This window comes from Phodopus roborovskii, unplaced genomic scaffold (genome assembly GCF_943737965.1).
Source record: "Phodopus roborovskii unplaced genomic scaffold, PHOROB, whole genome shotgun sequence".
NCBI classification, from domain to species: domain Eukaryota; kingdom Metazoa; phylum Chordata; class Mammalia; order Rodentia; family Cricetidae; genus Phodopus; species Phodopus roborovskii.
This window is the reverse complement of record NW_026126511.1, coordinates 58,268,768-58,283,285: the sequence shown is the minus strand read 5'-3', so window position 1 is coordinate 58,283,285 and position 14,518 is coordinate 58,268,768. Positions and strand designations below refer to the sequence as shown.

The 14,518-nt window shown below is 49.6% G+C and overlaps 1 gene segment (V, D, J or C); it reads left to right on the top strand.

The window, feature by feature from the left end:
• The window catches only part of LOC127230430 (T-cell receptor alpha chain C region-like), a 445,562-nt gene extending 439,694 nt beyond the window's left edge, over positions 1-5,868 (top strand). The window contains 4 exon segments of the C gene segment in view: positions 2,303-2,560; positions 3,857-3,901; positions 4,661-4,768; positions 5,337-5,868. Coding sequence covers positions 2,303-2,560; positions 3,857-3,901; positions 4,661-4,767 — 410 coding nt within the window.
• The last annotated feature ends 8,650 nt before the right edge of the window (positions 5,869-14,518 follow it).

Genomic DNA, 14,518 nt, shown 5'->3' with positions numbered 1-14,518 from the left:
AGGTTGTTTCCGTGCTAGAAAAGATTTGTTGAGCCTTGACAGATTAGTATGATCTGTAGGGGTAGGAGAGAGGAGGAAGGCAGAATTCCAGCAGTGGGCAACAAGAAAATAGATCCCATCTTGGAATAAACAAGGCACAGGGCTTTGGGGCTATATAGGCAAATCTGATAACAAAAGTAGACTACAAGAACAAAACAGAAAGGAGATACTAACCAGGCAGTGGTGGCCGACCCTTTTAATCCCAGCACTCGGGAGGCAGAAGCTGGCCGATCTCTGTACATTCCAGGCCAGCCTGGTCTACAGAGCTAGTTCCAAGACAGTCAGAGTTAGAGAAATCCTCCCTCAAAAAGAAAAAAGAAAGTAAGGAGGAGGGAGGGAGGGGAAGGGAGAGAGGCAGGCAGGCAGGCAGGCTAAAACTTTCCAGAGAATACAGAAATTGGGACCAGAGCCAGCCACAAGAAAAGTGAGAATCCAACTTAGAATGCAGTCTGGTGTGACATGAGAGAGATCAGTTCTTTCTATGGATGACCAGGGACTCCTTTCTCTCTCCATCTTCATCCTCTTCATTGGACCCTAGGAGAGTTCATCCCAGCCTCCAAGGGAAGCAACCGCTGGTTTCTCTGTAAAGGGACATCAGGAGGGCTGTACTGATATGATAGATGCACCATCTTTCCTGAAAAGCCTACAGTGCTGTTTCCTGATGCTAAGTCTGAATGGGACCCACATCTGCGTTGATAACTCCCATTTCTGGGTTCCCAGTGCTTAACAACCAGGCACAGATTTAGTGGCAAGGGTGTTTTCCATCACTGCCGTGTCCCTGGGGACCTACAGCACTAATACGTTCAGACATGGCCTTCTGTGTTCCTTCTGAATTGTGATGACAGGTTAGGAGCTACAACAGCTGAACTTGTAGTTGAAAAATTGATCCAGTCCTGCTAAAGTGACCTCTGATGCCATTCAGTGGTAAAACGTGTTTTTCTTATGAGGTAGGAATAGGATGTCTCTCACCACAGGGCTCCGAGAGGCAGAACCCCAAAGACCTCCAATTAAAGGTGATTTGTTTCTGATTTTCAGGGGGACAGGTAAGGTGGCAGCAGATATCTCTGGGGCTGGAAATGAAAGGGGCTAAAAACTAGGAAGTTCCTGTGCGGTCACCTTACTGGCCTGCCTGAAAGGGGCTAACGCTCCATGTCTGACCAAGGAGCCCACCTAGCCGTGCTGTCTTGACTCAGCATCCTAGAGCTATGCCAGGCCCTGGTTTCTTTGGTTCAGGATCCAGTTGGAAACCTGCATTGCCAAGGCCACCCTGGTTGTCTCAGTGAGCAGAGAGCATCACCCAGGTCTAAACTTCCTAGCATACTGAAGAGACGTGGGAGTGAGACACAGGACAGGAAGTTCCCACCCCAGCCCTGCTGGAAACTCCCTAGGTGGTCTGTCCTCCTGGCCTGCATCTGCTTCCTCCTCTGAAGGTGGAGTCAGTGAGAGTCACATTAAACATAAAAAGCCTCAGAAAAAATAGAGTCCTGTCTCAGCACCGAGGAAGGAAGGGCCTCCGGTGGCCCCACAGTCCCATACCCCATTCCTGGAATGGACAGTGTGATTGTCTGCTCAGCAGTGTGTTTTTATGGTGAAACCCTGGCACATTTGTTCAGTGCTGTGTGCTTGGTTAGGTTCATTTGATTCTGAGAAACAGTCATTTCTCAGCAGAGCCTGGTTGGAAAGGTGGGTGGGTGAAGCAACATGTCCATTTTATAGGTAAAGGTTCTGAGACTCCAGCTGCTGTTGATCTAATCAAGGCCGTCAAGGCTTGGATGTGGGTGTTTTCGTTTGTTACTCAAAACATTTACCAAAGAGAGAAATCGCCTGGAGTTATGATAGATTTTCCAAGTTAATGTCTAAATATCACGGGCCTGCATTTCCCACAGTGACCAGCCTGTTTGCAGGGGAGCACTCTAGAGGGAGAGCTTGGTCCTCTGGGCCCCTTTTTCTAAGCTTGTTTTCATCCTGCCAGAGCAAAATCATTGACTAGACTTACTGGGGTTTTGGAGATGCCATTAAGTCAAAGAATGACAAGATGGTTTAGTGACCCCATGTTTATGGTCTTCCAGACCCTATGGAGAGCAACTACCAAGAGTATGAGATCTTGGCCAGGACTCATGACTTGTGCCTGTCCCTAACCCCAGACCACCATGAGCAGCTGGTTTCTAAGATCTCGCTTCCGACATCTAAGTTCTGCCCTAGGTTAGGACACAAAAAGTAAAAAAAAAGAACATCTTCTAACCTCAGTCCTCTTGGCCCACAGACATCCAGGACCCAAAGCCAGCTGTGTACCAGCTGAGAGACCATCAGTCCAAGAACAGTAGCATCTGCCTGTTCACCGACTTCGGTTCTCAAATCAATGTGTCAAAGGATGTGCCACCTGGTGTGTTTGTCTCTGACAAAACTGTGCTGGACATGAGATCTATGGATTCCAAGAGCAATGCAGTCATTGCCTGGAGCAACCAAACTAATTTCAACTGTAAAGACACCCTCAAAGAGAAGGCCTCCTACCCCAGCTCAGGTGAGTGTCGCTTCAGGAGAGGCCCAGCTCAAGTCTGTGCTATGTAAAAGCTGCTTTAGATCATGTACTCATCAGCAGAATCTGCATCCTGTTTGACTAGTATCCTGTCCTAGCAGGCCACAAGCGCCCTGGCCCTAAAGCAGGCAAGAGAACATGACACAGGGCATTGGCCCACAGTGGCCTCACCATTGGGAGTTCATGCACCTTCCTGTCTTTGTTGGAGCCACTTGTCCTTTCTGTTCTCCAAGGCACAGTTTCCTGCCCCCCAGCTGCCTTCCCTAGTTTCTATGTCTGCCAAGATCGTGTGGGTACACAGTCTCAGATGCTGGAGTGACATGAGAAGTCAGATGAGGGGTTGTCCCTAGGGAACACCATTCTAAACAAGGAAGACCATCTCTCAGCAGAGGGACATGTTAATTAGGTTGGACTATAACTAATATACACATTAACTTGGAGTTGAGGGAAGAACTACCTCAGAGAAGGGCTCTGAGGTAATGCTATCTCACCTCAACTAGATAAGGAGGGACCATCCATGCTTAGGACAGAAAAGACCCTACCAAAGCCCAAGAAAGGAGAATGCTGAGAACAAGGAAAAGCTGCAGGAGATGAGTTGAAATAAGGGCCAGATCACAGGTGGAGGCAAGAAGGTCAGAAGTTCAAAGTCATTCTCACCTACATAGCAAGTTCAAGGCCATCCTGGACTATCTGGGACCCTGTCTCCATAAACAGCTAAATAAAATGAAATATAAGGCTGGTTGCTGTGTGAAGGGTAGATTGTAGGTCCAGCAGAAGAAAGAGCTTGCAGGAGAGATGATGAGAGCTCTACCAGGTAGGAGTAGGGACTCCAGTGACCAAAGCTACTTGGGCATCAAGGACAGAACCATAAGAGATGAAAAGGCAATGTGGCATCAAGGATGGTGGCAGCCTCTGAGTCAGTGGGATTAGAGACTAAGTAAGAGACACAAAGGGGAAAATTTGGGCATCAGAACTTTCCGCAATATGTGAAAATATATAGCCCTAATCACTGTGAATTGTCTTTGGGCCTCTATTGGCCTCTGGACTGAACCCTGCCCAAGTCCAGGGACTGACTATCTTGACTTTGCAGTCATGGCGTGCAGCAAACCCTTTTGCATAGCCAGTATTTGTTGAAAGAATGGAAGGGTGCCCAGAAGTCGGGGTATCGTGCCACTAGGCACGATATTGCTCCTGGGCAATATGCCCCCCAGTTCTCTCCCAAAGAATCCAGAAGAGTCCGTGCAATTTAGACTAAGACGATTTCTTTCTTTTTCCTTTTAGATGTTCCCTGCAATGCCAAGTTGATAGAGAAAAGCTTTGAAACAGGTAAGGGACGGAACTGTCCCATTTTGAATGATGCTGGGGGAAGCAATGAGCCCATAATAACCTTCATTGCATGGGGAGGGGAAGGGGTGAGTCTGGAGATGGGGACAGCACTTGCAAACCTGCTCCCAGCTGCCCAGAGTCCAGCACGGTTGACTACATTTTCCATTCTAAGTACTTAGTAAGGTGTGTCTTCTGTTTTACTAGGCCAGAGGAACCACTCCCAGGCCTCTGTGTCTCTTATTAGTTCCTCTGTAAGGATAGCCAAAGAAAGCTGCTCACTGTCCAACTGTGAAGTCTGTGAGTCCCTTCAGAGCAGCCCTGAACTAACCATGTCACTCTGAGGACACTGTCCCTCTATGTCTTGGAAAGAACCTTTCTAGAAAGGCAATAGACTCACAAAGCCTCAGGCTTGTCATGTCTCAGTGCCACCTCATTACTGAGTCATCGCCCGTCTGGTTTCACTGAGGGGCCCAGGCCCACAGGGTTGTGAGACATGTTCTGAGCACCCACCCCAACCCTATGCTAAAGCCTACAGGCCCTCAGTGTGTTATATGGCCTAAGTCCTCTTGGTGGTTTTTGTCTTAAAAGACAATGTTCTTGCCCTGGAGGCATACACAAATACCTTTGCCCTGGGATGTGTGCAGAAGTTGAAGTTACCCACATCCAGCCTAACCAGCTCCTGGGAAAGTCCATAGTGCCTTGCAGTACAGACCTCTCGTGTGCTTAACCCTTAACGGCTATGACCTCTTGGTTTTACAGATATGAACCTAAACTTTCAAAACCTATCAGTGATGGGACTCCGAATCCTCCTCCTGAAAGTGGCGGGATTTAACCTGCTCATGACGCTGCGGCTGTGGTCCAGCTAAGGTGAGGAGGCATCAAAGCTTGGAGGGGGGGTGTTCAGGATAAGACCCAGCCCTGAGAGCAAATCCTCCATGGGAATTTGCCTTTAAATCCTACGACTGGACCCTTGGGACTTTTCTGTCTCTTCCTGTTACAAGCTGCTGTGACACCGGCGTCCTGAAGTGTGTTCCACAGGACACACTCACTTCAGCACCCTCAGTTGAGCCATACCCCTCCTAAGATACATGAGGAACAGCTCTGATTATCCTTACTTAGAAACAAAGAAAGTGAGGCCAGATCACATCAAGGGCACACAGGCAATGGGTAAAGGACAAGAAAAATTCCAACTCGGATGCATGTGTACCGAGTGCTCTGCCCCTGCCGGTCAGTGTTTTTTCTCCGAGCAAGCTGTCTCAGCTTGATGCTTGAAGACACTGTATTTGTTAACCCTAAGCCTGGCTAGAGTCATCATACTTCCACCCTGTCAAAGCCCCCAGCCACCTTGCACAGCCCCAAACAAAGCCATCCCCAAAGGCATCCCTGAGTGCTAGTCCTCACTACCAAGCCTGACCTCTGTCCTTCCTCACTACAGGTCAAGACTGAAAGAGGCTGAACTCCGAGCTCCTTCCTCTTCATCACCCCTCCCCTCTCTCTTCAAGCAAAAAGGAGCCCTCCCATCTCATAAAGAAGGCTCTCAGTCACAAGCCTGCCAACTGGATCTCCTGAATTTGTGATGGAGATTGCTGAAGAGCTGCTAAGTGCTACTGCACCCAATCCACTCCCTTACTGCTGCTGGCCATTCACAGGAAGGAGGGGCTGCTACTTCTCCTGGATATGAAGACCCCCCCAACCCTGACCTCACCACCACCTCCCAACCCACACCCATTCCCTGTGGCAGATCCCCAGCAGAATCTCTTGGACCGCAGCTCCTGGAGAATATTGTAAAGACCATGTTTTTGTTTTTGTTTTGTTTTTTAAAGCATCACACATTACTCTTTCCTCAAGATGTAGAAAAGATTGTCTCATTGTCCAGCCCCTCCCTGCTACTGTGTGAATCTGAGCCCTATTGTATATATGGTTCTGCTGTCCATGGCTTCATTAAAGATGACTCAGAAAAGCAGAAACTGTGATCCTGTATGACTGGGTTTGGTGGGGTCATTTTCACACTGCTGATCATCAGCTCAGCAGACAGAAACACAGTCTGTGCCTATCATGATGCCCAACTTCTTCTAGGAATGAACTCTTAAAATCCCACTAAGCAAGCTGTGCCAAGGGCCAGGAAGGTCCTTTTACAAGTGTGCATCCCAGCTCATACCATGCCTCAGAGCCACTCGTAACAGGCTCACAGCATGGAGGTGTCCTGACTCGTAACTGAAATTTACCAGACAAGAATGCCAAGTGTCCCCAACATTGCCACCCTCTAGCTAGCTCCTGCCCTCCAGGGACACTTTTTTCTTTTTCCTGTCATGCTCAGATTGGCTTATCACTGAAACTGTGTTTTACCCTACAGATCTATGGCTGGGGCTTGGCCAAGGAGAATTAATGTCCTAAACTCTTACCCCCAGCATGAGTGAAAGCCCCTGGGGCGCGGCTCTCTGCCAACCCTCTGCTGCCAGTCTTCTCCAAGGTCAGGAATTCTGATAGGAATTCACTCTGCCTGTTCAAGGCCAAAAAGGAATACTCACAAATTCCCAGGATGCCCTCCACCACTACCCAACTCTTCCATGCTAGCCGGAAGTAGGCAAATCCTCCCAGCCGGAAGTCAGGCGGGGCTGCTTCTTCTCATAGAGATGGGTCTACCAGCTTGAACGGGTGGTCTAGGGCATGCCCCTCCCCGCTCGCTGTGAGCTTCAGGTGGGACTGGAGGACACCTACAGCAGAAAGCCATGACCCAGAGCAAACACAAACGCTCATTATTTCTAAACTGCCCATCTCTGGCCTACATGGAAGCCTTTAAGATTACTAAAGTGAAAGGGCTCAGGGGACACCATGAGAGGGCCCACCTCACACATGGGAGGAGGGCTCCGAGGCCTCTTCCCCAAGCCCCTCCCCGTCTGCCTGACACCATGCCAGAGAATTACCACTGGGAATTTCTTTTAATTAAACCATTCTCTTCCCTGTATTAAATGAAAATGCCCCTGGGAAGGTTAGGAGAGCAAGCCTTTATCAACCATAAAAAACTTAGGGCAAATTAGTTTGCCCCCCCCCCTAAACTGCTAATTCACTTTGCTCCACAAAAAAAATAAAAAGAAAGAAAGAAAGATCCAGGCAAAGAAAGTGTGGGTGGTTGGGGAAGTAGGTGTGCTCCTGAAAATTGGCTACAGTTATGCAGAAGCTGAAGGGGAAAGCAATATAGGAGCAAAGACAGACCCCTCCGCTAGACTTGAAAGAGACCCAGGCCTCTGTTGGACCATTCTAGCCCAGTGCCGCCAGACAGCAACATCCTGAGGTCACTAGAACCCTAAGGTTACCTGAGGACCATAGTGAGGGCATGTGTCAGGGGTCTGAAGACCCACCCACAACCCTGGGAGTGAGGCTTCCTCCTTCCAGGCCCAACCCAAGCTAGGTGATGACAAGGCCCAGGCAGGCAGGAAGCCATCAGGGGACCACGTTCGACTTCACCCCCAGAGAAATGTCCATCCAATCTGAACAAGACCATCCCTCACAGCTGGGGCTGTCTCCACAAGGGCAGAACACGTGTTGTGAACAGGCAGAGTCTCCTTCATGGCAGGTTCTAGGCTGACCACTGCTTAGTCTAGAAGACCGACCGCTGCTTAGTCTAGAAGGAAGGAGCTACTGAGGAACCCTGAAGACATGACAAAGATACAATGGTCTCAAAGCTGCCGCTGCATCTTGACCAGCCTGAACCAACTCACAGAGGGAAGGCACTCGTCCCCAGCCAACGTCTTGCCAAGGCCAGCTGGAAAATGGATGCCTCTAGAATCTAGCTCCCTCGGGGACTTTACACAGACCAGCTCTGGTGGCAGAAAAACAGACCCCTCGTGTCCCAAGACTAGAACTGTGGACAGTGTTTTGAAACTGTCCCCAGAGATTTGCCCCACCTTCCCCTCCCCCAGCAGCTGGAGTCACAGTTCAGACAGGCAGGAACGAGGCTGGACGGACCTGGGTTACGGAGCTTCAGCTCTGACCACTCAGGCAGCCACCTGACACTTAAAGGTTTGCTTTGTCTTGTAGGTTTGGGATACACCATAGAGTTCAGCTCCCAAACCTCATGTGAAACCCTGACCTCTTTCTTCTCAGGTGACTTCTCACCGGGGAAGTGTGCTGGACCATATCTGTTCCCGGGGTGGTAGGGGCAGCCTGCTCATCAGTCTGTCCCTGTAGGGCAGGGCCTGGCACCCTACAGACACCAACAAATGAACCAATGAGGGTCCGTCCACACAATTAGTCACTGAGCTCGAAGAAAGGTGAAGTTAATAGAGGAAGTGGCCAGGTCAGCCCCTGCTTCAGTTTGGAAGAAATAGAGTAAGCTGGCAAAAACTATCAGAATAATGAAAACGTGAGCGGTGGCTCCTTGACGAGGGCACCCTATGCAAGCACTCTAGGCCCACTGAATACTGGAGGAGAGTTACTAGGAAATACAGGTTTCTAAAAGTCTCAGCTCTGGCTATACATGACCAGTGACATTCAGGGTCAAAGGTCACTTGATACTCACTTCGCTTTTTCCTGTGACCCACACAAATCCCCTCAAACCTTCGTCCCCCAAGCAACACGTGGGAAGAAGGGCTTGGGGCTTACTTCGTACAAGGGGGTTAAAGCTATGTCCAGACCACCCTGCCCCAGACAGGAAGTAAAGGCTATCTCTGCCCACACACAGCCAAGGCTGTTCCCCAAGGGACACTTCCAGAATGAGTGTGAGAGACCTGTCTAACACCACGACTCTTGCTGATGCATACACTAGGGTAGTTTGAAGGACCACCAGCCCCTGCCTTGTGTAAAGGCCACATGGGCAGAGACACAGACAGCTCGGGGCCTCTTTTCACACACGTAAGGCATGGGATCCTCTCCAAGAACCAGACGGCTGCACCCTGAAATGGTAAGCTAGTCAGATACTGACTCAATCGCCAAAAGTAGAACAGGAAATGGAAAAGTTTCCCACTTCCCTCCAGGTGTTTGGGGCTGAATTGCCTCCTCCCATTTCCGTGACGTCATGGTTGCTGACAGGGGCATACAGGGCACCCTTTGAAGCTCTCCCACAGAAGCCACATCCTATGGAAAGAAGAGTTAAAAATACAGAGTTAGAGATAGCATCTCTCCAGGCCACGTGCCCAGAAGAGGTAGGCTGGGCCGTTACACCACAGCCCGACCACAGGTGCAAAAAAGAAGGCCACGAGGCACACTGGGAGGGGCTTGCAGGCCCTGGTGCTAACACCCGTACTCAACAACCGGCTGGGGAGGCATTGCTCCTCCACTCTAGAAATCCTCCTCCCCTGACTTCTATTGACCTCAAATCAGACCATGGTATATGCGTAGTTCAAGGGAGAAAGCCTATGTCCAGCCCACCTTGCGTGGGACAGGATGCGAAGGCTACATCTGTCCCCACACACAGCTAAGGCTAGTTCCCCCAAAGGATACCTTCCGCTATATGCCCTGTACTCTCTAGTTCCCCCTCCAGGATAAGACTTAAAGGTCGAGTAATAGCCCTGGGGAACATGTGCTTTCAGGTCCATGGAAGTTACAGAGCCTGAGACCTGAAAACAATCCAGTCTTGGTGTCTCACTCTATTGTAGTGTCCCAAGATGCCCACACGGGGGCAGCAGTACTCCACCCAAAAGGCTGCTTCTCCCTTGGTTGGTTTGGTTTTTGTTTTGTTTTGTTTTTTTTTTTTTTTTTTTTTTGGTTTTGTTTTGTTTTGTTTGTTTGTTTTGTTTGTTTGTTTGTTTAGTTTTGTTTTGTTTTTCTTGATAAGGAAAATCCCCACAGCCTAGGAAAAACTCTTTCCAGGGGGAAATAAAATGGCAGATGACTTCCGTTTCACAAGCTTCTGTCCTGTGCCAGTCACTGCACCGGACTCGAGACTTGTGATCTTGCTACTCTGTGAATCTAGGGTCAGGCACTCAGGCAGCAGGGGGCACTGCCTGCCCAGGTTTATGAGACCTGGGAACCCAGAGAGAAAGCCACCCTGCTGGAAGCCAGGAGGGCACAGGCGGATGGAATACGGGAACCTGACTGGCCCAGGATCCATGGCTTCAGTCCGCGTAATCTGTGAGGCCACAGCCTCAGTTTCCCACTTTGTACCAACATTCTTTCTTAAGTAGTTAGGAACCAAGGCTTTCTTCCCCCGGGATACCTGTTTCAGCGACTCTGTGACACCATATAGAAGAAGCTAAAGAACAGGCCAAAGGGATGGCCCACGGCAGGCACTCACATGCAGGTGTCGCATGGTGGGACCGGAGCACACGGGCTCGGAATTCAGGGCTGCTGACCTGGAATGTGGATGAGGGGTCCACTGGGGGAGACGCCTGTCAATCCATCAAGCAGGAAAACCTCAGTCTACTGCATTTCAGTGTGTAAAAATTAAACTCAACAGAGCGCCTGAGGCCTAGGAGCAAACAGTCCAGGCGGTATGTGAGTGTGAGAGCCGTCACATGTAATTTCATGTCTTCTGTTAATATCTTACTGGCAGGCAGGGGTCAGGCAGAGCAGGGGTTGACCCCTAAGCTTCACTGTCCTTTCCCAACCTTCTTTCCTGGGGCTTTTAACTTTTCTCTGTCTCAATTTGTCATTGTTCATTTGGAGACAGAAAGGCATGCCCACCTACTTCTCGCTGTTGTTGAAGGGACTGAGCGATAATGGGTATGCTAATACCAAGTGAACTGAAATCCCATGGCAGGCATAAAGCAAGCGGGATGTCAGAGCGAGCAGAGGGAAAGACCATAATCCTGCATGCAAGACTGACAGATGCACCCATGCACCCCCATGCTGAGATAAAAGCAGGCTGCTACTTCAAAATGCCACTGCCCAGGTATGCTTGGGGCTCGCCATGTCCCCACTTAGCAGATGGCCGCTTCTACCACACTGTGACCCCAGCAGCTTCCCACTGTCATGCCCATTTGTCACTCTTTCCATGGCTTCCAGCTTCTGAGAAGTCATGATGGAGAAATTCAAGGACCACATGGCCCCACAGTCTTCCATGGCCTCCCTGACGCCTGTCACCAATCTTTCTTCCCTCCTTTCTGGCACCTAGGTGTTGGGGACCATCACCATCCTCACTACCTCAGACCTCTGAGATAGAAAATTGCTGCCTCTTAAGAAGTAAGCAGAATGTTCAGTCCTAGATACAGGCTTGCAGTTTTACAACCAGTTAAAGAATAGCTCAGGATATTCTCCTGCTACAGTTTTACAGCCAGTTAAAGATTAGTTCAGGGCATTTCTTCTACTGACCCTTTCATCCTGCCCATTTGCAAACCCTGCTCACATCCTGTCTATGGTCCTATATAATCCTTCCCTGAGAAAATAAAATTTGGCAGCTTGATCAGAATATGGACTTGCTGTCGTTCTTATCCCTTGTTCTTTGATTCCCCTAAGTGTTTCCTGGTTCGTGGTTGACTGCCCCATGGGTCGGGGCACCTAGGGACTTCCCTGATTATAGGACTCCTTGAACCAATAGACACCCACCTTGTCTCAAAGTACCTCCCACAGGCAGGTTTTCTGAGCAGCACCCCTCCTCAGGCCAGGACCTCCCCCTCCCCCTCCCCCTCCTCCAAAGGGCTGTCCACATTTGAGAGAGGTGCCCAGGTGTGTTTGCTTTGGGAGTGGGAACATAACCCCCATTCCAGAGGTCACAGCCTCACAGTTTCAAAGGCCCCCCTGAAAGCCACTGTGGAGCTGTCAGGTTCCACCCTTTCTCTGAAACATCCATATCAAAACTATCAACCAAGACAAAAGGAAAGCATTCAACAGAAGGAGCACATACAAGTGTGAGGGGGGGCTGGCAGCGCGTAAGGGGGTGGAGCAGGCCAAAGGGCGCAGTGTGGGCAGTGGAAATGGCGGTGTGCTTCACGGTGAGCCTGGGCAGGAAGGAACTTGGGTAAGCCTAAAAGAGACTGCTGTCAGTGAAGACTGCAAGACACTATTTTTATCGACTCTAGGATGTCCTTCCCTCTCCTGGCAATGATGTAGCAGGTGACATGAGCTGGTAGCATCCTTGTCTAGCATCAATACCAAAGCAAACATTACTTCCTTTGATCTTTGCAAGCCTGAACAAAAGGCAGAGTATTTACCTGCCCCTTTTACAAAAAGCATGTGAATTGGTTTTCATAAGACCACGGTGGGCCAGCCGTGGTGGCCTGGCTTCCCACCAAACACAGCAGATGTGATGTTCCAGGGCTAGGTGTGGCCACCGTGTAAGCGGGACCTCCGCCAGACCTGGCACTCTGGAATTCTTCTGTGAAATGTGTGCACGCACTTGGTACTTGGTTCCTCTTTAGGATTAGATTTGAATGCCAAAACAGAGCCCTGTACACTCCAATGGGCATGTGCACAGGATTCACCTGCTGAGGCAATATTTTCCCTACGTACAAGCTGTGCTGATCTCGTGACAGAATGGTTGCCGTGATGTGCCGGCACATCCGGGGAGGATGTGCCATGATGCACACGTGCAGGTCAGAGAACAGTTTCAGTGGAGGTAGTTCTCCACTTTCACATGGAATCTAGGGGTCAACCTCAGGTCACCAGGATTGCACGGGTGTCTTTACTCACTGAGCCATCTTGCCAATCATAAGGGTCAAAAGTTCGGTGATAAGGAAAAACCAAAAGACACTTGGCAAGATGGCTCTGTACATAAAGGCACCTATTGTCAACCCTGGTAACCTGAGTTTGATCCCCAGTACGTACCCAGTGGAAGGAGAGAACCAGCTCCTGCCAAGATGTCCTCTCACACACCCGTAGACATGCACGTGCACGCGCGCGCGCATACACACACACACACACACACACCAACGATTAAAGAAAAAGAGGCCAGAGACCATGAATTTGGCAGAGTGCAAGGGTTGGGCCACGTGGGAGGGGTTGGAGGGAGAAAAGGGAAAGCAGAAAATGATGTACTATTTTAACTTCAATTATTTAACTAATTAAAAAATCTTTTAAATTGTTTTTAAAAATTAAAAACAAAAAAACAGGACTGTCAAGATGGCGCAGGGCACAAGTCTTCAAGCCTGATGGCATGACTTCGCACCTACACAGTAGAAGGAGAAAGCCCATTCTGCAAACTGTCTACACTGCTCCCACTGGCAAGCAAGGCACTTGGTGAGGGCCAGCAAGGCTGAGGGAGAAAACGCCAATCTGAGCTGTTGGCGGCTCTGCTCCTGTCCATGAGAACGGGTGTGTTTGTGGCACAGTGACATGAAGTACCTTCACCCCCATACCCCTTACTCATTAATTCATCCAAAAGCCTAACGCAGCTTCTCTGAGTCAGAGAGAAATGATTCCCATCCTAACACTGGCAAACCAAGTCTCCATTTCCCCATTCAGAGAAGTTAGACTCCCATCCCCATGGGATTCTAGAACTCCATGGGGTTGTAGAGCTTAAACAGCAAATGGGCACAGGCACTTGCCAGACACACGGCTCCGCGTTGGCTCACTCACCATAGACAGTAAGGGTGGTTCTTACCTTTATTGCCTGCTGCCTACGGAGCACAGGCCAGGCGCCTAATTAATTATTTCCCGAATTTTCGAGACAAAGGGCCCACTAAGGTTCAGAACACAGACTCAGTTCAACATTTCAGATCATGCAAGCACATTCCATAACACTGGGCTGCCCACATTATTGTGTGTACTCAGATCTATAAATTCAAAACTAAGCAAATAAAATATTTTTGTCTGGTGTGACATAAGATTTCTTCTAATTTTTCCTCACTGAAGTCCCTGTTCAAGGAAAAGGGCTACACACCCCCAGGGAAAACTTGTTTTTGTGTTTGTTAATCTTGTAAAAATTAGCAGTAGTCTTGTACTGGCTAGTTTTCATGGCAATTTGACACAGTCTAGAGTCATTTGGGAAAAGAGAACCTCAACTGAGAGAAGGCCCCCCTTCAAATTGGCCAGTGGGCAAGTCTGTGGGAAGTCCAACCCACTGTGGGCGGTGCCATCCTGGGGCAGCGTGGTCCTGCTATCTCAGAAAGCAGGCTGAGCAAGGCACCGGAAGCAAGCCAATGAGCTATGCCCCTCCCTGGCCTCTGCATCAGCTCCTGCCCTGACTTCTGTGACTGGCAGACTTCAGGCTGCAGGCGGAAATAAACCCTTCCTCCCCAAGTTGCTCTTATTTATCTGTTTTGGTCATGGTATTTAATCACACCAATAGAGAAAAGGTCATGGGCTACTCAACAGCAGTGTAGATATCCAGAGCCCAGAGCCACAGCCCACCGGGATCAGTGAGCGAGTAAAGCTCCCAGGTGCTGGACACTGACTGGCTGATGCTTGTTCTGTGACTCCCAACCCAGGACACAGATCTCTGTTATCTCCCCAGGTATTTCCCAACCATTGTAAAAAAGTGTTTTGTGGCCCCAGGTTAAAGGGTGTGATCAAAGAGCAAGGATACAGGCTGCTCTGAGGGGAAACATGAGAGACATTTCCATGTGGTGGAGACAGGAAGTGTGTAGGCAGAAGGTGCAAAGGGCGGCCCTTCCCCTCACTGCGAAGAGCAAGGGACAGTGGTTGTGGTAAGTGGCTTGCAGCCCTACAGAAAGAACACAGGAAATGAAAAATAAACCACCCCATAGACAGGCTGTGAGGTAGAAGCAGCAGGAAACGGCAGGC